This window comes from Coffea eugenioides, chromosome 2, assembly GCF_003713205.1.
Source record: "Coffea eugenioides isolate CCC68of chromosome 2, Ceug_1.0, whole genome shotgun sequence".
Classification (NCBI taxonomy): domain Eukaryota; kingdom Viridiplantae; phylum Streptophyta; class Magnoliopsida; order Gentianales; family Rubiaceae; genus Coffea; species Coffea eugenioides.
Window position 1 is genome coordinate 39,048,332 of NC_040036.1, and position 23,585 is coordinate 39,071,916.

The following is a 23,585-nucleotide window of genomic DNA, read 5'->3' on the forward strand; positions in this document are numbered from 1 at the left end:
TTTAAATTTCCATATTAGAAAAACCTTAAAAACTCTTAGCTAAAGGCACAGGCTTAGATAAAGACAAAACATGAGATGCAAAATGAGATGGCAAGAGCCCCAGCACATAACCAAGAAAACTCAAGACAACGAATTGTCAGAAATAAGATAGAAATATTTACCCTAAAACCCGTTTGACAAGTAAGTTTTTTAGGTATTTGTCTAAAACTTTACTGTAACTTTCTGGAGAAGTTTTTTAAAAAAATTTTAAAGTTTGTAAATTTTTGAATATTTTGAAGTGTATAATTTAAAAATTTTGAGAAATTTTTTGAGATTATTGTAGCTAAAGTTTTTAAAAAACTTGTAACAAAAAACTTGCCTGTCAAACAAGGCCATGATTTACTTGGATATTGGCTAAGCAGCCCGCTTCGCCCTTTTTGAATTTAGAGGGAATGGTTAGTTAGAAGGATAGTGCAAGAGCTGGCGAAAGGAAAAGGGAGGGACGATCAAAGCAAATTAGCAGCTATATGTTGTCAGGCTAGTTAGAGCAAAACCCCTAATAAACCTATCAAGGTTTTCTCCAGGTAATTCTCAATTTTAGTCCACGACCTGACTCTTTTACCCGTCCAAAAAGGCCCAGTTCTCATCTTTAATTCTCAATTAATCATATGAGACCCAGGCCATCTAAGATCTACTTGATAACAATAAAATTAGATGAGAAAGTAGTAAGGTAATTTGATTATAAGGTAAATTATGTTATGAAAATAGTAAGTTTGAATACTGATTTGTTAAGCATTAGTTTTGACAAATTTACTACTTAATAGCACAAACTTACTAGTTTATACGTAGAACTTATGCAAATTTGGGTTAGTAAATTTAATTAAAATAATAGTAGGTTTTGAAAGACAAATGGTAAGTCTTATTGATAAAAGGTAGTTTTTATAAAATATACTACTTCATTGCCAAAACTTCCCAATATATTTGTGAAACTTACTTAAAGCTAGGTTAGTAAATTCTTTTCAATTATAGTAAGTTTTGGAAGATAAACAAAAAGTTTGTGCATTGAAAAGATAACTTATATGGATGGCTAAAACTTACTACTTTATTGTCCAAATTTACCATTTTAGTTGAAAAACTTATATACAGCTAGATTAGTAAGTTTAATGAGGTCGATAGTAAGTTCTTGTCAGATAAATGGTAAATTTGGCTAATAAAAAGGTAATAGTAAGTTTTTGCACAAATTTATTAGTTTACTTTTTTATTGCACAAACTTATTATTTTACTTAAAAAACTAACATACAGGTAGACTAGTAAGTTTAAATAATAGTAAGTTTTGTTAGATAAATAGTAAATTTTACTAATAAAAAGGTAACTTTTGAATTTTGCTACTTTATTGGACAAACTTACTAATTTACCTCAAAACTTACCTATTGCTAAATTGAGTAAGTTTGACAAAAAATATAGTAAATTTCATTAAAATTCAATAGTAAAAAATTAAATTTTGTTAAGCACTTAAAACTTATCATTTTATAAGACAATCTTACCGATTTAGGTGGAAATTTTACATGTACCTTTGGATGAATTATTTAATTCACAAAAAAAGGACGCAAATGGTTGTAAACTATCACAAAAGGAAAGAAAATCGGATGTTCTGGTCAACTGCTATTATTTTATATTTAATCACTCAATAGCATCAGTACCATAGCACTATTCAACTTAATGTATTCAGATTTCAAATTTCAGATTTCAGTTTTATCAAACGCACCCTTTGTCTCTCTTAGTTTCGACATTGTTTCCAATTCTATCTCTTATATATCACTACCTACTAGTTTAAGTCTTAATTTTGCACAAAATAAAGTCGATGTGGAATTTTAAATTCTAACCAAGATCGTAAATAACGTCAAACTTAGTTAATGAATTAAATCCATCCTTTAGGGTAAGTAGTTGAATGGACAATTAATGCACAATTGAAACTCACTCTTTAGAATGCATGTCTTATTCTCAGCGTGGTCAAAAGTTGTTGCATTTTAATTTGGACAGGTTTGCATCTTTAAAGGATAAAACCAACACTACCTTGAAAATTGGAAGGGTCTTTCAAAAAAAAATTTTGGAAGAAGGGCCAAAAAAAACAAGAAAAATCATCCCCAAGGTGGCGTGAACTGATTACATCTCATAGAACTATAAAAGTCTCCCTTTTGTACAACTTTTGGATGCAATTATTCTGCATCCATTGCTTGTCGGCCCAATCCTAACATTTTGTTTCATGGCATAGTCGTGTATGGATAAATGTTGGCACAAACTTATAATTTAAGCAACAGAAAGAAACAAAATTTAGTGATTGAATTTAGTTTAATGTTTCATCTTGAAGGATTATTATCACTTTACTCCCTTAACATTCGATGCCACTATCAATTTCCCCCTTAACGTTATTCTTTAGTCACTTTACCTCCAAAATTAATGAAATTTATTAATTAAAGTAAAAAATCAAGTCCAGCCCTTAAAGTTATTATCATTTTACCCCCATAAATTATAGCCTCATTATTAATTTACCCCATAGAGTTATTTTTTTGGCAATTTATCCCACCAGTAAATCAATTTAGCAAGTTAAAGAACTTTAGAAGAAAATACCCTCCTTTTTATATAATAAAAATAATAAAAAAATTTAGAATGGCTCTTCTCCTCTTTATTATCAAGAAAAAAAATCAAAGTATTAATCTTTTTTTTCTTGACAATCTTATTAATATTAAAAAAAATAGAAAGATTAGAAGGGAGAGAAGGGGAGAGAGAGAGAGAGAGAGAGAACTCAATTCTTTTTTAAAAAATATAAATAAGAAAGAATTAAATACTTTTATTATTTTGCTTTATTGTTTACCACCAGATTTCAATCCTAATCCTAACAATCTTAAATTAATATGATAATGTTACACTTTTTTTATTTTTTTCTTTGCAAAACCTAATTTTCTGTCTCCTTCTTTCCTATCTCTTTTTCTTTTCCTAGTATTAATAAGTGTGAAAAAAGAAATTTGAAAAAACTCTTTTATTTTATATTTTTGGATCTCTTAAAGTGAAAAAAAAAGAAGAATAATCATTCCAATTTTTTTATTTTTAATTATATATATAAGGGTAAATATAGGACCTACTAATATAGGACCTACTGATATCCCAAGTTATCACCTTGCCACTAAACATTATCACGCACCACCGGCCCTTTGGCCTGGTGGTCACTGTCAAGCATTTAAGTTCTGGTGGTGTTAGGAAGTTAATGGTCCAACACTTGCCTCCCATCAAATTGCCACTATATGTGACTGCTTTCAAGACTATATGCTTTCAATGGCTTCCCCTCATCCTAGATTATGATAGATTAGGTTATAGGAATGTTAACAAAAGAATGTTACATACCATTCTAATCCATTACTTTGAATGAAGCATTAACAAAAGATTTAGAATTCAGAATCAATCAACTCATAGTAACGCAGCAACCTTCTAAACCTATTCACAACTAATAGAAACCAAAACGAAAACATAATTTCATTTGGCGAACAGATGTATTTTGCTCTTAAGTCAAAAACGTAAAAAAATCTAAATAGTCTGATGTGTATTGCTTTCTACCAAAGTCTAAAAGAAAAACATTGAAAACTGCATAAAAATTTTCTAATCCCAGAAACCTAGAAAATTAAAAAAAAATTAATACATTGTCGAAGACAATTAATAAATTGTTAAAGGCAATTAAAAAATCGTGTGAAAACACATAGTTTAAAAGGCCACTTTTAAATCACTAACCAAAAAAGAAATATGTGTTCTACATGAATTAAAGAGTGAATCTATAAATTGAACTAACAAATTAATTACAAAAAAACCTTGCCAGAAATAAAAACCAAACCCTAACTTTTTAAGACTTAGAAAATTCAAATTCAATGACCTAACTATAAAGAAGGTGAAGGAAATTGCAGACCACGTATAGTGAGTCAGATAAACCATGTGATGATGGCATGGATGCCATGTCATTAAATATGCTTACGTGTATGAATGACTGTATTGACACGTCACTAAGCCGGACATTACGTATCTGCCACGTGTTGTCCTCGTCAGACAAAGAGCGCCGTCCAATCCTTTAGCACGGGTGGTTCTCCTCCTTCTCCTCCCTCCAGGCGTCGTCCTCCTAGGTAAGGTTGCAAACGAATTGAGCCGCTCGCGAGTGGCTCGAGTCAAGCTCGAGTCGAGTTCGATCAATATCGAACTCGAGTCGAAATCAAGTTCGAACTCGAGGTCAAAATATTAAGTTCGTTAGCTCGCGAGCCGGCTCGTGAGTTCGAGTATATATATATATATAATATTTTTTATTTTTTTTATTTTAAGTATATATATATTTTCTTATTTTCTTATTTTAATAGTAAAATTACATATATATCCTTTATTTTATTATTTATTGAGAAAAAAATATTATTTTATTTATTTTTTAAAAAATAAAATAATTATTTTTTATTTCTTTCGAGCTCGAGCTTGAGCTTTAAATTGCCAGCTTGTCGAGTTCGAGCTCGAGTTCGAACTTGGTAAAATTTAGTTGAGGCTCGGTTTGATTAGCCCAAAGCTCGACTCGACTCGGCTCGTTTGCAGCTCTACTCCTGAGCTGCCACTACTTCATGAACGCCGGATTCCATCTTCTCCCAAAAATCCAACCCACAAAACTCCTTCTCCACCTCATTCTTCGTCAATTTCATCTCTTTCTCGGAGGGAATTTCCAATTGAATGTTTGTATCATCTTCAACCATCACAAACTTCCTTCAATTCCAACCTTATATTTTTAGCGGTATCAGCCCCAAGTAAACCTATTCATCTCCAGCAAAATCAACAGGTGGATGCAAACTATCCATCTCCAGCATCAAATACCGGAGTATTGGGTTTACTTTTTTGTTCCATTTTAGCTTTTTTCCCCTTTATTGTAGGTGTTTCTTGTTTTCTGTCCACTTGCTGATACAAAAGGTAGGAAGAGACCAAAAGCTCCCTACCAGAAGAGATTAACAAATGGAGAACACCTCTTGATGATGAGGGAGTGGATATTATTGATGATCAGATGTAGACAAAAGATTTGGGGAACATGAAATTGTTACAAAGTTTTTCAATGATATTCTCCTTGCTCTACTGATCTTTTATACTAGTAGAGAGGCGGTGGGAGGAGAGTTAGTTATAACTAACTTCCATTGCCATGCCTTTTCCTGACTTTCTATTTCTGATGCCATGCATGTGACCTGTACGTGAACTTTCCATGCATAGCTTTTCTATTTCTGTTAATTGGGTTCATGCAATCTGAACAGAAGAAACAAACGCAAAAAGAAAATACTAAAATGCCCATGGTAAATATTTATGCGCGTAACAGATGCCTCCTCCTGAGAAAGTCCTTGTCCTCAAGGACTAAAGGTAGGGAACTTCTGCTTTAAGTCATGCAAGAATTCCTACGTTGCATCCTCTGGAAATGAGTTACTCCATTGGACCAACACGTGAGTTGCTGCTTGATTTCCTCGGTTGCAATGCGCCTGTCCAGAATGGCTACTGGTTCGAGCAATAAATGGCCATGATCAGTGATGGCAGATGGTAATTGTGGTGCGACTAGATGAGATCCCACCTTCTTTTTTAACAAGGAGACATGAAAGGTTGGGTGGATACGTGCATGGTCAGGAAGTTGGAGTTTGTAGGCCATCTTCCCTATTCGTTCGATGACCGGAAAAGGGCTAAAGTACCTTGGAGCTAGTTTCTGACAGCTAGAGGATTTGATGGAGTGTTGTTTATAAGGGTGCAGCTTGACATAAACCAAGTCTCCAATTGCAAACTCTCTATCAGTTCTATGTGCATCAGCTATCTGTTTCATGCGATGTTGAGCCCTTCGAAGGTTATGCTTGAGGAGATGGAGTACCTTTTCCCTGGCAGCCAAGCTTCTATCTATGACCTCAACTACAGTAGAACCATGTAGATAAGGGATGTGAATGGGAGGTGGCTGCCCGTAGACCACCTGGAATGGGGTGATCTTGGTGGTTGAATGGAAATTAGTGTTGTACCAAAATTCTGCCAAGGGTAGCCAGAAGTACCATGATAGTGGCTGCTCACTAGCCATGCAACACAAATACCCTTCCAAACACCTTTTCACAATTTTTGTTTGCCCATCAGATTGGGGATGATAGGAGCTAGAAAACTGCAATTGGATCTTTAATAGTTTGAACAGTTCCTTCCAGAAATTGCTAAGGAATATGGAGTCCCTATCACTCACAATGGTCTGAGGAAGACCATGTATTTTGAAGATGTGATCCATAAAAGATTGAGCAACCTCCAGTGCTAAATAGGGATGAGATAGTGCATAGAAATCTGCATATTTACTCAACCGATCTACTACCACAATGATGACTTGTTTGCCTTGAGATTTTGGGAGGCATTTGATGAAATCCATAGAGACATCTGTCCAAATTTTATCAGGTATAGGCAGAGGCTGCAACAGACCCGGGTAAGCTGCCAAATTAGCCTTGTGTTCACTACAAGAAAATTGTTCATCAGTGACAACACAAAATCATCACAGAACATACAAATATCGTCACAAATACCTTTTATTGACGACTTTTTAATCGTCACAAAGTCGTCACTAAATCCCCGTCGGTAAAAGTAAACAGTGACGACCTAAAATGTCGTCACTAAATAGTTCTCATTAGTGACGACTTTAAGTAGAGCATTTTTGACAAAAGATCAAGTCGTCAATAAAACACTTCCAGATTGTCGTCACTAATGACAACTATTTAGTGACGACCTAAAATGTCGTCACTAAATAGTTGTCATTAGTGACAACAATCCGGAAGTATTTTATTGACGAATTGACCTTTTGTCAAAAATGCTCTACTTAAGATCGTCACTAAAAAGCACCGAAAGCCATTGTATATAACTATTTTACTGACAACAATTGTCGTCACAAATTTAGCTTAGATTTAGTGACAGTCTCTGTTATGACAAGGAGTTTTTATTTTCTATTTTATGACAACTTTTTTTTGTCATTAGATAATTTCTCAATAGCTTAATAGTCATAATTTGGCCTGTAATCATTGCTAAATCATTGATTTTAAACAAACCATACAAATAAACATGAACGATTGATAACCAAAAGTATTTGCATTAGATTACATGGTAATAATATAGCATTCTCAAATGCCAAATTCAAGTGTACATTACCCAACTAATGCCTACAAAAATAACATTTGTCCAAAATATCACTTGTACATAAGGTACATTTACAAAAGCAATCACAGTTTAAGAAATTGAAGAACATTTAAATGAACCACTCCATGAGCAAAATGCAATTTTGTCTTCAACATTCTTCAACCATAACCATAGATATCTTCCAAAAGCTAGTATGAATAGCATTTATCTGTCATAAAAGAGTAAAAGAAGTAGGTAAGGGGAGGAGTACAATAATAAAGAACAAGTAATGAGACTTAGATTATTAAGACAAAAATTACAATTCATTAAGAACCTCATATAATTTGGGCCCACATATTACAACACCAGCAAGAAGTTAGAAATCACAGTCCAATCTATACAAATACTAGGGTCTGCTTCCCACGCAAGGCGTGGGAGCTTGAGACCTGTTAGTAAGGTTCCCTCCCATGCAAAAGCAGTATATATTAGTTGATAAGAGCAGTTAAGTATTGATTGAAAATATCCTTGGTTAACACGCAAAAGCAATATACATTATTAGTTTATAAGAGCAGCTATGTACTGATACAAAAAATGGAGTAACGGCAGTTGATTCTGTAGTGAATATTTTCTCCTGAATGATAGCCTTTGGCTAACATTTTCTATTGAATAATAACTACAGTAGCGCGATGCGAAGGCACGTTAAAAGGCATAAATCAATATATCATGATGCATGCTTTATAGAGGGTTATAGAAACCTAAAAAGCAAAGGATAGCAATAAAGAATAATTAGGTTCTGTCTTCTTTAAAAATTGTTAAATCAATATAACTAAGGCTTTTGCTAAATTTTTACCACATCTTGACATCATCTCTCTTCTAATATACCACAGTACAGATTATCCAAATGTGAATGTTGAAGATCTTGCAATTCTTCGAAACTAATATTTGTTGCACTTAGTAAAATGCTACCAAAATCCTGCAACACAGCTCTTGAAAGAGGGGAAAGAGGAGAAACAAAGTCCGCCTGATATTTGAAGTTAACCAGAAGTTGTAGCGTCAAAGCCCAAAGTGCCCTCAGAAATGTTTATGTGATACCCATTGAAGCAAACCATTATAACAGCAGGGTAATTAAAGCAAAGTCCATGTCCCATGGAATGAATTAAAAAGAACTAAAAGAAAGACACTTACCATGTCATCCTTCGCAAGGAATGCAGTTCCGATGAAGTATACGCAACAAATCAAAGCAGCAGTGACAAAGAGGCTGCATAAATATGATCTAGCTTTTGGATCTGGCATGAGTGAAACCTGAAAAGGCAACAAATTAACTATCAGTACCCTAGAGACAGAAAGGTATCATTTCCATTTAGAGTTAATAAGAAGGTATCGAATTGTAACATCATATACAATTTCTTCAGCTATAACAAAAGTTATCATTGTCAACCCTCCCAAGTAAACTTCAGAGAGTCCAAAAAACCACTCTGGCTCCAAAATTGTTAAGGCCAATAAAAAGTTTCTGAAATCCTCAAAGACAAAGGGGACCATCAAACAAGCATTCAGAAAATGACAATTTTACAATATACTTACAGATGTAGCAATACGTCCCACATTACCAAAGGCAGCATGGCCAATATCCGGGTAAGTCTCGAGCCCAGGTTGACTGTCCAAACAGGAATGCAGGAGAATCCCAGTGTAGTAAGAAACAACAGCAAAGATAAACAGAATTGAGAGCCCAACCCATCCACCTTCTTTGACAGCACAAGTAGTTGAAAGAATTCCAACACCACAAAGAACATTTATGCCTGTGAAAAGTAAATGTACATAATTTTTATGTGTCTTCATTCACCATGAGCACATTAGCAGCTAAATGCAAAGGCAAAATCAGAATTGTCAAGGCCTTCAAACGGTTCTAGATGTTTCATGATAGTTTCTGATTTGATATTTTATTTCATTTTGCAAGGAACTGCAAGGACGAACTTCCTTACATCAGTGAAAAGGGAAAAGGATCAAATGTATAGGTAGAATATATATCTACAGATAGAAGAAAAGGATTTAGAATATTATGCAAGCCATCAAAGTTCTCAGTGAGTGAATAGATTATAGCAAATTTAGGCTTTTCTTTTTAATTTACAGTAAAGCGAGCAAGTTCATATTCCTACATCTAGAAGTTGAATAAGGACAGATTACTGAAGTACGAATCATCAACATTCACGTCAACATACAAGTTAATTATGCAGTTCCTCTGATAAATGCTTCTTTAATATTCCTGCATTTCTATGTAGATTGATGGATGTTCAATCAAATAAACCTACCATTCACCACAGCTTGTCCATATGAACTCTGGCTAGGAAGAGAAACCTCATGTGAGACCTTGGATGATTTCTTGTCAGCAGTTGCTTTTCTTAAGGAAGGCCTCCCTTGAATGGAGGGCAGCAGAGAATGTGAACTACGCCTTTCTGGTGGCCGACGTGCATCTGCTACTGGTGGTAATAGAGGTTTTGCGAAGAAGGGAGTACTTCAGGAGTGTATCTTCTTGTTAATGAATAAGAGATACATGAGCTGCCTAAACATGATAACGTAGGCGTCCCCAGGAAGTTAAGACTTGGAGATGGTACACTACTGTATAAATCGATGGACTGCCTGATACAAGGATATGAGATACCAAGCATTATCAACCAGAGTTTGAACACAGTCCAAGTGAGATGACTAATGTCACCATTTCTCAAATATATAATCCAGTTATGCAAGTTTAAAACAAATTAACAAAGAACCATTGGAATTGATTCTAAATCTTAAAAGCTAAGAGCGAAATTATTTGCAGCTGGTAGAATTGCACATGAGGGAGTGATGGTTGTACTTTTGATCAAACCAGTATTTTTTATCCTCTCCAAAAACAACTGAAAACCGATGCAAATAAGAAACGCTGGTACATGATTGGAGGAGGAGAGTGGATCTCTGGCACTTATTTCAATCAAAATATCTAGCAGACTGTCTAAAAGTTGGTATAGTTCTGGCCAGATGTTATGACACACAAGTTATGGAAATTGGTTCAGTCTTCCAGAATCAGCCGTTCGATGAAAGGTAATATCCAAAATATGGTTTCTACCATTGATAAATGTAGCAAGGACAAATACAACTCCTTCACTTCCAAAGATGGTTCACAGGGATTAACCACCAATCCCTCATGACGAAGGAAAATCTTTTCAATAGAGGCAGTACTCAGCAATATAAGTGCATCCTACCAAGTTCCGCTAAGCTGAAGAAGGATCCAGGGAAGACATAAAATGCTCTGGCCTTTTGATAACATTACATAGCCTACCTTAAGCCCATAGCTATCCTTTACTGATGTTACTGGATCCATTCAAACTCATAAACTATTGATATTCATGGCCGAAACAGAATGAAAAAACTTGAAGAAGCTTCAAAATATGAATGATGAAAGCATTTCAATCCCATTTCTAAATATCTCTCCTAGCCAAAAATGAATAGGTAAAGCTAAATATCTGGTACCATATAAATATAACAGCATTCAAGAAACCAAGTGCTTCACTGCTAAATACAGAATCTGCACAACAAGAACAGAACAAACATAGAGAACACCATAGCTAGATGTAGAAAGAAACAAATATAGATATGTGCGATAAGATGATACTACCTGTAACTTTGAGGCCAAGAGGTGGTGATAGATTTGCTCTCCGGCCTTTCGTCCTCATTATCATTAGAATAACTGCTAGAATCAGAATTATTTCCATCTTCACTATTTTCTTTCTCCAGTGCCTAAAATCATTGCCAGCTGCAAAAAAGCTAAGCTCTTGAGAAGCCTAAAATCAGAACAAAATCCGCTTAGCATCAGAGGCAGCAACTAAAGTACAGAACAAAAGAGAGGGTTGCCCCTCTAGAATTCAACACTTCTATCTGTAACATTATTCAGCAATATAGCAGGTTGTTTACAGAATTTGGAATATTAAACATCTTTTATTGCTAATAACAACAAAGAAAACAAGATTGAGGCAACATTGGGAACATCTTATGTTTCACTTCTCATGGCTATATACTCTCATTCACGGAAAGAAAACAAGATTGACCAAGAAAACCGAAAAGTAGCATGTCGAATTCTCTCCAGCGGTGGATTTGCATATTTACCTTATATATGAAGCTTCATATTAACATACGAATGATGTTGAAAACTCAAAAATAGTGAATAGTATGTTATGCTCTTTCTTGATAAATAGCTAGAGAAAAAAAACTATTTTCCCAATTGTTTTGTCAAATAAAATCAAATTTCTCGACACAAGGGGACATTGATTCCATATTTGGAAAAATATATGCTTTGGACTGGCCAGAGTCTCTCTCAAATTAAAAAAACATAAAATCTCCTCTTTTGGTTCAAGATTTCCGTTCGGGCATTTTATCAAACACTAAATGGGCGTGAAAAACTTCAGCATATTGTGCTCAATTGAGGTTATGACTAGCCCAAAATTTGTTATAAACACGAGATAAATCAGTCCAATCGACACCTAGAGCCTGTATATTCTAAAACCATAAACAATCAACAAGAAAATTGTACTAACAGAGACACGGAAAACATGCTTTGGGAGCTCAGACGTTTGTGCTTGAATGGGAACTGAAGTTCAAAGAGGGAAGACGACTTACAAGGCTTTCTTGGTGAAATTCGCAGGCGGCAATGGATATCCGATGGGTGGTGACGGCTCGGTGAGTTGGAAATCTCCGCTGCTGTTGCTGCTCAAGCCATCCACGGAAGAGGAGCAGGTGGAGAAGAATTTGATGAGAGTCTCGACGTCGTAGCTGTTCTTGCCCTTTTCACCGAGAACAGAAAGGTTGCTGAGGATGAGTTTTTTTTTGGGCTTGGCGCGGATAGAGACGGCGGTAAAGGGGAAGGGCTGTGGTGGAGGCGTTGGCAGAAAAGGCTTGTATTAGAAGTGGGGAGGAGCAGAATGGGAAATGAGGGGTTTTTGTGGAGGATTCGTTTGGGGAAATTGGGGGGAATTTGAGGACGGAGGGTGGAAAGAGAGTGGTGGCAGCCGGCAGCCGGTTGAGGTGGTGGGAAATTTGGCAGTGGTGATTGGAAAAATTTTTATCGGATGATTGAAGCTGAAACCCCCATTTCCCTTTTGTGTGTTTTTTTCGTTGCTTGTTTCCTCCATTTTTTGCTCAGCCCGCCGCCTGGTTCCTCTTTTCCCTCTGCTTTTCCTTTTTATCCCTCGCGCTCTTCTTCTTTTTTCTTTCTTTCCCAGTTCGCCGAAGCTTTCATGCCCAAAACCTAGCCGCCCCTCTCTGTTTTTCTCCCTCTGCTCCCTTTGCTTAGCTTTCTTTCCCCTTTTTTTTTTTGTGTCCGAAGCCTCTCCTTGCTCTCTTTCTCCTATGGCCCTAAAAACTCCATCTTTTCCTTTTTTCCTTTTTTCATTTTTTTCCCCCAAAAATTCCTTAAACTTACCAAGTGTCCCTAACATAAAAGAGACACTTGTCCAAATGCATGCCTCCCCACTTGTCACTTTCACTCTTTTTTTTTTCTTTTCTCTTTTTCTCCTTTTTTTCTTTGTTTTCTGAAATTTAGTATGAAGACAAAAAATAAAATAAACCAGAACAAAAATAAAAAAAATAAAATAAAAAATAAAAAAACCCTAGAATTGAAACAAATAAACCTATTAAATTAATTAAACAAATAAAGTTAAAAAATCAAAAATTTGGTGTCTACAATGTAATTGAAAATAATAAAACTCAAATTATATGAAATATTATATGGGGTTTGTTTGGATAGTGTGTTATTTGAAATATTATTTGGAATAATTACTGTAGCATTTTTTGTGATGTGATGTATGTGAGATAAAAAGGTGGTTGGAAATATAAAAAGGTGGGTTGGAAAATGTGTTTATGATGCAAGCGAAATATTATTTGGGATAATCATTTTCCCAACATTTGAGACCAATCATCATGCTTTTTTTTATTTTTAATTTGGTTTGAAGCATAGATTTTATTGCTATAGTATTATTCTTTATTTTTTAGTACAAAAACACAAATTTTCATCAATATAGGTGGCAAAATTTGTTAATTACATATAAGTGAAAATATACTTTTATAATTTGCAAATATTTTAGCCCTGCAATTTTTTATAATTGCAGCACTAAAATACATCATTAATTGAAAATAACGAAAGTCAAATTCTATGGTTATAACAGACTTTCATTAAAAATAATCAAATGCTATTAATAAGACATTATTGTTAAGTCAAAATCAAAGAAAATTTAGTGATGACATAATGTTATCACTAATTTATTCAAGATTATAATGACAAGGAAAGTCGTCACTAATTAAATTGCTAGTTTTTAATATTGTCAATTGCTAGTTTTTAATACTTTTGTGAAAATATTGATAATGGTTGAGAAAATTTTGTTACATTACTGCAAGTGATAAATGTACTTTTGTTCTTTTTCAAACATTTATTTTAATGTTTAATTTTGTTTAAAACTATTGTACTAGTATAGATTTGCAAGACAAAACTTAAGTTCTCAATAGTTAAAAAATTCATTATAGAGAAAACACAAAGTAGTAGTTGCAAAATGTGTATAAATTACAGATATTTTAATGTGTATAAATTACAGTTTATTTTAATGTTTAATTTTGTTTGAAACTATTTTACTAGTATAGATTTGCAAGACATAGATTTATGGGTAATTTCTTTTTTTTTTGCTTTCACATATTTAATTTATGTTAAATACAAAACCTACCAGTTTCCCTTTCATAAAAATATTAGTGCAACACTTTTTGAATTTTACTTACAAACATTTATGTATTTAACATAAATTAAATGATTTAGAGTGAAATGCCCATAAAGAGCAGAATATTTGTTCATGTAATGGAAGAAACCCACAAAGAGTTGGTACTTTATGGGCCATTTCTTTTTTAAAAAAAATTTAATTTATGTTGAAAAGATAACCTGTCAGTTTTCGTTTTGTAAGAAATCAGTGTAACACTTTTTGAATTTTACTTACAAACATTTATAAATTTATCATAAATTATATGTTTGAGAGTAAAATGCCGAATAGATAATGCTCATTTGCCCATAAACTACACTCCCTGAAGGCTATTTTGTTAATTACTTTGTAGTACTTTGTTATTCCTTTGCTAATACTACTTGGCATGTAGTACAAAGGATAAATCTGGCATAAATTTCTTATTCCATTGATAAAAATACATGCCTGCCTTATAACTATTATAATGAAAGATATATCTTTAGAGTTTATAACAAATTATTACTTAAGTTTGAGAAAATTATAAAATATTTATGCATAGTTTATCAAGATACCATTCGCAATTTCCTAATAAAAAAATAGGGGCTAAATTGTAAAAGTTAGGGTGCCATAATAGAAATAATAAAATTAGTGTATTACATATGGGGGTTAAATTGCAAAAGTTAGAGTGCCATAGTAGAATTAATGAAATTGGTGAATTACATATGGGGCTAAATTACAAAAGTTAGGGAGTAATAATAGAATTAAAGAAATCGGTGTACTACATATGGGGCTAAATTGTAAAAGTTAAGGTATTATAATGGAATTAATGGAATTTTTTACAACATTTAGGGCTAAATCGCAAAAGTTAGGGTGGCACAGTAGAATTAATGAAAGTGACTTAGAAATAAGTACTTTAAACAGTGACGATTAATTCTTGTCACTAAATCCGAATTGGTAGAGTGACAGTGACGATATTAGAAGTTGTCACTATATAGATCATTTTAGTGACAACGTTTTTCAAGGTCGTCACTGAAGACTTAGTTGCTTTAAGCAATTATGACAACTTTCCTTGTCGTCACTAAACACCCACGTTTTGTGACAACTTTTGTCGTCACTAGAAAATGTTGTCACTAATGACCATATTTCTTGCAGTGTAGTTTGTGACGAAAATAACGGGTCGTCACTAAACATTTAGTTACTTTGATGCAATTGTGACAACTTTAGGTATCGCGACTAAAGAAGCTCCTTTTGTGACGACTTATTGTCATCACTACAAAATGTTGTCACTAATAATTTTTTTTTTAAGTGATCAGTGACGACAACAAAAAATGGTCGGTAAATAGGCCAAGCAATAGTGATGATGTTCTTAATGTCGTCACTATTGTGTGTTCTAAACACTCCCGCGCTCTTGCTAAATCTTGGCGGGAATTTACTAGTGACGACTTTTCTAAGTCGTCACAAATGAGTTGGCTCCCATTAGAGGTTTGTGACGAGTTAGAAAGTTGTCAATAAAGGATCTCCTTTTGTGACAACTTTTTTTCGTCACAGAGAAAAGTTGTCACTGATGACCAATTTTCTTGTAGTGGTTGACAAACGTCGCAAGCAGCAACGAAAGTGTAAACATTGTCGCGCCCCACTTTTTGAATGATGTGTTGTGTGTGGTGTGTAATGTGTGAACGTGTGCAATATGAAAAGTAAAAGGCCATGGGACTTAGAATGCGACGATTTGGCCAAGTGAAGTTCAAAAGGGTTTTTTGTATCAAAAAATGGAGTCGCCACTTGGTATAGAGTTAGGGTGTACCAAGTCACCCAAAAATGATTTTTGTTTTTGAATAAAAAAGTAAATAAACCCTTTTTGAGAACTTTTGGGTCTACGTAACCAAAAGAGGGATCGGGGGTCACATTTGACGAAGGGGAAGGCAAGGATAAAAATCCAAGGCACCCCTTCGACCTAGCCAAGGCTAGTTGCGTGACTTAACCCTACCTTTCCTAGTTTTCTACCCAATGTATGTTCGCACGTTGGATATGACTATATGAATGCAAAACGAAAAGGAAAATGCAATCCTAAATTCTACGATGTCTCTCGTGAGGCTTTTGGTCCCAAACCACATGAATTGTGGCGGCCAACAAAGGAAAACCTCATAGAGGTCGATTAATGCAAATGTGTGCAAGTGTGAAAGTGTATGAAAGATGCAAGAAATGTAAGTGCAAGTGTGCGAAATTGTATAAAGGTGCTTGTGTGAAATTGTAAAAAAACTCCAAATGTTTGTGTGCAGATGTATGAAAAGGTGCTCGTGTGAAATTGAGTGAAAAATCCAAGTGTTTGTGTGCAAGGGAAGGGATATGAAGGTGCATGTGTGAAAGTAGGAGGAGAAAATAAAAGTGTAATGAGGGTATAGAATGATAGAGTGAATGTAGAATGCATGAGCCTAGGGAATGCAAGCAAGACGGGTACGGGGGTTGACTCCTAACTTTCGACTTTGATTTTCCCTTTGATTAGAAGGCAAAACTAGCGTGCTAAGGCTATCGAATAGCCACACTCGCTCGTCTCCCTTATCAGAAGGGGGCACTCAAGCAAAATGAACCCTATAGCTAGTATGGGATGCAAAACCTAAAATGAGGGGAAAAGGGAATCGAGGAGCATGCCAGATGATAAAATTAAGAAAAAAAATGCATGATATGTAGTGAACAGGCAAATAATGCATTAATGAAAAACAAAGGAAAAATCCTATTGGGTCTAGCGTTGGACTAGCCCTTTCTATGAATTCCTAATGAAATAATGAGCCACAACTAGCGTTGGACTAGTGCGGTGACGTACACTCATCCATTCCATTCATTCATGGTTATGAAAGCAAGTAGACATGCCAAAACGCTTGTAAACACGTAACACGTAGCACTTAGCATGCTCGACTAGATGCAAGAGCCTACTAAAGCAATTAAACATATAGCAACAAAGGCAAGCAACCAAGGGGAAGGGGAAATGGACCAGATGCTCTCCGAGCCCTATCTATTACAAGCCAAGAGGTGTACACATACCCCATAAAAGCATAAAGGGAAAGGGGAAGTGGACCAGATGCTCTCCGAGCACTATCTATTACAAGCCAAGAGGTGTACACATACCCCATAAAAGCATAAAGGGGAAGGGGAAATGGACCAGATGCTCTCCGAGCCCTATCTATTACAAGCCAAGAGGTGTACACATACCCCATAAAGCTTAAATAAAAGTAAAAGCAACTAAATGCACGCAAGGAGGTAAGGAAAGCGGAGTAGGCATGCATATTCACATAACACGTAGGAGCACGTAAGGTCAAATGTAGTGCAAATGAAGGATAGAGTGTACCTCCCTTGAAGCGACGCCCTAACGTAGTGAAATTACTAACTTACCCTCCAAAATAATAAAAAGGTCAAGGTACCACTTAAATTATCAAATAATCACATGAAACAAAAATTAAATATGAAAAATGAAAGTTAAACACTAAATTAAGTCAATTAAAGTATTTACATAGACAAACCAACTATGTACAAAGCAATTAATGCAAGAGGGACTTAATTAGAAGGACATGAAAATTTCTAAAAGAGAGTAAAATAAAATACCAAAATTGATGAATTAAGATGAGACACATAAAAATCAAATGCAAAAATGTGTTTAGAACACAAATCCAAGCTAAAAATTCTATTAGAACTTATTGAACCTCAAAATGCATCCTAAAACTCACTAAACGCCTTACCCAAAATCATGTCAAAGCATACCAAAAGCAATTAAGATTCTAGAATGACAAAAGTGATTAAATTATTCAACTAATTGGACCATAACAAGACAAGGGGAAATTTAGGGGGTTAAAATGCAAGTGTTTTAGGACCTAATTGTAAGAACAAACACATAATTGGGCCCTTGAAACATAGATGGAAACTAAGGGGAGTAAAGCTGCAATTTTCTTGGACATTCTTCATGCAAAGCATGCAATTCACGTAGAAGACATTTTTCTTGCAGAATTTCTGTCATACTTCATCAACCGAAACAAAATTCCAGCACAGTTTTTCGAGAACAGATTTCCAGTCCAAATTCACAAATTTAAACTAGCAGCAAACTACACCATCTCTATCATCCAATCAAATAGGAAACTTAAAAAAAAACCATGCAAAATCATAAAAAAGTGGGCAAAACATTTGAAGAATGAAACTGCTGTAGCTTTCTTAGCTTCACATTCCAAGACCAGATTTCAGATTCAAGCAACCTTAACCAAAATTTCCTTGATCTAACACCTAAACTTTGAACTAAACAAACAAGAAATGAATTTGACATCTAAACAAACAAGAAACATAGGAGAACTGGTGCAAAAGGTCACAAAAAAAAACTCAAGCATGCTACAAACTCACGGTTGCATAGTCTCATTCAATTTCCTATCCATTTGGCCGAATCTATATTCATGCAAATAACCCAAGCATCTCCACTTGAATCAAAATGCAGAGACTTGAAGCAAAGGTAGGAGTAAGATCAAACAGGTTTTAAACTCAACATGCAACAAAGATGATTTGAGGAACAAGATTTTCCTGAAATTTTCACATGCCACGGCTTTTCTTTCCACTTCATGATGCTGGCCAGATTTCGATTCAAATACATGGCTCTGATCAGATGTTTTTCAATCCAACATTACAACCTTAAACTAAGCAACAAATTACACAATGATCACAATCCAAATGACCAGAAAAAATAGAAATGTATCGTCCCAACGTTCTGAAAAATAAATGCAGAAATGGTTTTGGTAACCAGATTTTTCCTTTTCATCGTGCAGACCAAGTTTTGGTTCATAGACAAGGCTTTGATTAGATATTCCTCATTTCAAAATCCCACTTTACTGAGCAACAAAAACCACATGATGATCACAATCAAATGACCAGAAACTTGGGGAAGGTACCACACGAAAATTCTGGAAAAGAATGCAGAAAAAGAAGAACAAAAACTCTCTTATCATTTCATAAACATAGGCTGAATACCAGAATTTTGGCTTGGGCATGTATATGGTGTATAAACTGAGTAACCAAGCACATCATTACCATCGTCCAAGCAGGCAGAAAACTTAGAAAAATCCCATGCAAAATTCTGGGCAAGTATGCAAACATTTGATGAACAAAACTGCTGCAACTTTTCTTAGTTTCACCTTCCAAGACCAGATTCATACATTTTTAGCAAGGTGTTTGATCAATAGTTCAAGTATTGTGAACCCCCAAACGTGCAAATTAGCATGCCACTCAAGTGTAAGGATCGATAAACAGCCACGGCAAAGGGAAGAAAACAGCACAGAAAGCACGATAGCTTTTTGTCTTGCTACTAATTTTGCAAATTCCAGTTTGTGCAGATTAAAAGCCGAAACATTGTATTAATCATTTACCCATCCCATTAAACTTCAAAAAACACTTGATTAATACAACACCAAAGGTAGGAAATAGAATCATTGCATATCAAATGGGCAACAGGGAACGACAGAGAGATGGAAACAAATTCGAATGGGTTCTGGGTTGTGAGTGCAACCATTTCCATCTAAGTGTAACTAGTGGCTTCAAACAACCCATCAAAATGGCAATGTGACCACTTATCCTTTCCAGCTCTTAGCTACCCAACCCTTGTGTTTCAATGTGACAAAAAAGGTACAGGACATGCAAAAATCTGGAATGATTAAAAGTTCCGCAGCCTTCATGCTTTGGATTTTGGCAATAATGCAAGGCAGTATAAACCTCATCTAACCCCTACTCTGAACATTCTAAGGCTCCAACAAAACAATGGGCAAGGTACAAAAATAGCAGGGAAAGATAAACAGCAAGAAACATTCCCACACATAAGCAACCAAAAATCGAACGAAGCTGTCCAAAAAGCTGTCGTTTTTCAGGATTGGTTCATTCAAACCCAACAGAATCGGCCATGGTCATAAAACAAAAAACGTCATGGATTCATCACACACCCCCACAGCTAAACACAAATCCTACCCGTCCCAAATCTCAGCCAAACCCACGCAGATTCACAAATAAAACTTGCAGGGAGGACGACAACAAGTGTAAAGGCAGAAACTTTCAACATGTTGACATAGCCCAACAACTCATAAACGTATTTCAAAGTGAGAAGCTGTTACCTTTAGGCTTCTTTTCTTCCGGCTGGGGCTTGATTCGACCAAAAGATGAGGTCTTTAGTCTCCTTCTTTCCCTTCTCTGATTTTCAGCCGAAGTCCTTCTCACAGCTCATCCTCGTTCTTTCTTTTGCTCTCTCAGCTATCTCTCACTCTTTCTTCTTCCCGTTAGCTTTTCCCCTATAACCGTTCCCTTTTGGTTCCAGATTTTTCCCCCTACACTAGCTCTCTGTGCTTTGTTTTTGCCCTGAAAACCCCTTTCTAAAACCCTTACTTAGTTTTTCTGTTTGCCCGTCGATGCTCTCCCTCAAAAATCCCTCTTGCGGCTGATGCTTTTCTTTTCTCTTTTATATGGAACTCCAAGTTCCTTAAACCCTCCACTGAATGGTCAGGATGAAGGCCAGCCTCTGCCTTCATCCTGCCCCTCCATGGCACGCATGAAATGTCCTTGGCAAACTGCAAAAAAAGAATGCAGCCTGCCTGCCGCAAACGTTTTCTCTTTTTTTTTTTTTTTTTTTTTTTTTTTAAGAAAACAACTTGAAGATTACAGAAAATATAAATAATAAAATAACAATAACAATAATAACAAAATTACACAAATCAGGTAATAATAATAATAACAAAACAAAAATAATTTTAAACAAAAGAAACTAAACAAAAATGGCCATTTTTTAAAATTTCCAATTTTTCATTTTTCCATCATTTTCTTTTTTCCTCAAAATAACTTAATAAAAATAACTGAAGTGCCCAAAGATTGAATTTAAAGAAATAAACATATTTTTGCGAACAAATTTTCCTTTTTCCTTTTTCTCTTTTTTTTCATTTTTCCAATCCAATTAAAGCCTATTTTTTCGAATTTTTCTTTTCAAGAAAGCATTGAATAAAAACAAGATGACTACAACATATTTTTGATGTTTTCCTTTTCTTTTTTTTCTAAAAACTCTACGCTAATTTTAAACTTAAAAGCTAAAACTAAAAATTAAAACTAAAAGTAAACAACGAATGCAAGCAATCTAAAATGAAAATCATGAAATAGATGCCACATAAAATTATTCAAAATTTGGTGTCTACAAACATCCTCGCGCATGTGTTTCCAATAGAAGGTCCCTTTTAGTTTGTGATAAGTCACCTGAACCCCAGATTGTCCTCTAAAAGAGCTAGTATGCCAAAACTTGATTAATTTGTTCTTGAGCACAATGTCAGCTCCAACCACCAATTTTCCTTTCCTTCTTAGCATTTGATTGTCCCAACTATAGTGCTTGACTCTGGAGATGTCATTTGAGAGTAACTATTGGATAATTTCCTGCATCTTAGGATCTGTCTGCAATGATTGTTGGATTTCTGCTAGTGGCGTATGAGGTTGCCTGGATAAAGCATCAGCAGTGATGTTTTCAGTACCTTTTTTGAACTGAACTTCATAGTCATATCCCATTAAATTTGACAGCCACTTCTGTTGACTTGGTGTTGAGATTTTTTGATCCATCAAATATTTAAGGCTTTGGTGGTCAGTTTTGATGACAAAATGGCCCCCTAATAGACACGGTTTCCACTTTTGAACTGCATTAATAATAGCCAACATTTCCTTCTCATAAACTGACAAGCCTTGATGCTTGGGTGCTAAAGCCTTGCTGAAAAAAGCTAGTGGTTTCCCACGCTGCAACAAAACAGCTCCAATACCTGAGTTGGAAGCATCAGTTTCCACCACAAACTCTTGAGAATAATCTGGCAAAGTTAATACAGAAGGAGATGTCATAGCCGTTTTTAGTTGATCGAATGCTGCAGTTGCTCCATCATGCCATATAAAAGCATTCTTTTTGAGAAGATCAGTCAAGGGTCTCACAATCTGTCCATATCCTTTGATAAATCTACGATAATAACCTATCAACCTCAACTCCTTAATTGTAATAGGTGTAGGCCACTGTTGTATGCATGCAATTTTCTGAGGATCTGCATTAACACCTTCTGGCGAAATGACATGTCCCAAATATTTGATCTAGTTAACAGCAAAAGAGCACTTGCTCTTCTTCACCTTGAGCTGGTGTTTGAGCAATATCTCAAGCACTTTTGTCAAATGTTGTAGATGCTCCTCCCCAGATTTGCTGTATATTAAGATATCATCAAAGAAAACCAGTAAAAATTTCCTTGAAAAGGGCCTGAATAAGTCATTCATTAAGCTCTGGGATGTTGAGGGTGCGTTGGTTAGACCAAATGGCATAACCATAAACTCATAGTGCCCATCATGAGTTCGAAATGCAGTTTTGGCAATATCATCAGAACACATCCTGATCTGGTGATATCCAGACCTCAGATCTAGTTTGGTAAAAATGATAGCTCCAAAGAGTTCATCAAAGAGCTCATCAACCAGTGGTATAGGAAATTTATCCTTCACCGTGGCTTTGTTAAGCTCCCTGTAATCTACACACCTGCGCCAGGTACCATCTTTTTTTTTACCAACACCACAGGAGATGAAAATGGACTATTACTGGGTCTAATAATGCCATTAGTCAACATTTCAGTCACTAGTCTCTCAGTTTCACCCTTTTGGAAGGCAGGATATCTGTATGGTCTAACATTAATGGGCTGGGTACCCTCCTTAAGATAAATCCTATGACCATGCATCCTAACAGGAGGTAACTCCACAGGTTCTTCGAACACCTCACTATATTTTGATAGAAGTGACTCTAGTTGGTGTTGGTAAGTGTTTACCTGCTCATCCGAGTTCATAGTGGCACAGAAGCTGTCAATCTTTGGGGCCTCATCTGTTGTCAAATCTCTATGATCACCCTCAGTAGTTACCAAACACAATTGAGCAAATTCAATTTGTTCATGTTTGGTCAGGATTTTCTGCATTTGCTTCTTTGAAATCACCTAAACTGGTTGTTGCTTGGACCCTCTCAGCACCATCTTCTTCCCCTTTTGCAAAAACTCCATTCTCAATTCTGCAAAATTCCACTTGACTTCCCCTAGAGTTGATAGCCATTGCATTCCCAACACTACTTCACAACCACCTATAGGCAAGACTAATACATCTTCTTCAAACTCTTGCCCTTGCATTTTCCATTGGAACTCAGGACATAAGGTAGTTGTAGTGAGGGAATTTCCGTCAGCTACTACTACCCTTACAGGAGCAACCTGCACTGTTCTCAAACCAAACTTCCTTACCATATTGGGGTGCAAAAAATTGTGAGAACTCCCACAGTCTATCAGAATGCTGAAAGCCTTTTTGCTGATCTAAGCATGTATTCTCATAGTTCTGTAGTTGGGAACCATTAGGCTACACATAGCATTTGTATAGATTTGTGCTAAATTACCTTCAGTTAACAGCGCTTGCTCATCATCCTCAAGGAGTTCTAGTTCCTGTTCGTCCAGAGCCTCTTCCACATATTCAATCCTGTATAACTTCCTTCTTTTGCATTGATGGCCAGGAGTATACCTTTCATCACACCAGTAGCATAGTCCCTTGTCCCTCTTTTCATCCATCTCCGCAGTACTCATGAATTTTGAGCTTCGTTTCTGTCCTTCCATGTTGCTTGCTCCTCTTTCCCCAGGCTTGAGTAGTAGAGAAGCATTG

At 35.5% G+C, this 23,585-nt stretch overlaps 1 protein-coding gene and 1 long non-coding RNA gene across 2 annotated transcripts; both read right to left on the reverse strand.

The window, feature by feature from the left end:
* Positions 1 to 7,919: 7,919 nt before the first annotated feature.
* Positions 7,920 to 10,504, reverse strand: LOC113759684 (amino acid transporter AVT1C-like). The gene is made up of 6 exons (XM_027302258.1): positions 10,463 to 10,504; positions 10,278 to 10,342; positions 9,456 to 9,658; positions 8,731 to 8,945; positions 8,335 to 8,451; positions 7,920 to 8,170 (listed from the first exon to the last, which is right to left on the reverse strand). The coding sequence occupies exons 1-6, from the start codon at positions 10,502 to 10,504 to the stop codon at positions 8,012 to 8,014; spliced, it is 801 nt and encodes a 266-aa protein (XP_027158059.1). The 3' UTR covers positions 7,920 to 8,011.
* Positions 10,505 to 10,673: 169 nt separating this feature from the next.
* On the reverse strand, positions 10,674 to 12,433 carry LOC113760432. The gene is made up of 3 exons (XR_003467036.1): positions 11,797 to 12,433; positions 10,799 to 10,936; positions 10,674 to 10,708 (listed from the first exon to the last, which is right to left on the reverse strand). It is a non-coding gene; the product is annotated as an uncharacterized LOC113760432 (long non-coding RNA).
* Positions 12,434 to 23,585: the final 11,152 nt, after the last annotated feature.

What these genes read in the sequence shown, in the direction of transcription:
- LOC113759684 (XM_027302258.1), bottom strand. Translation starts at nt 10,504, where the DNA reads ATGGATCCAGTAACATCAGTAAAGGATAGCTATGGGCTTAAG. An exon ending in AGGATAGCTATGGGCTTAAG is followed by an intron (nt 10,343 to 10,462) that starts GTAGGCTATGTA and finishes TCTATTGAAAAG; the next exon opens with ATTTTCCTTCGTCATGAGGG. An exon ending in TCTTTGGAAGTGAAGGAGTT is followed by an intron (nt 9,659 to 10,277) that starts GTATTTGTCCTT and finishes ACACTCCTGAAG; the next exon opens with TACTCCCTTCTTCGCAAAAC.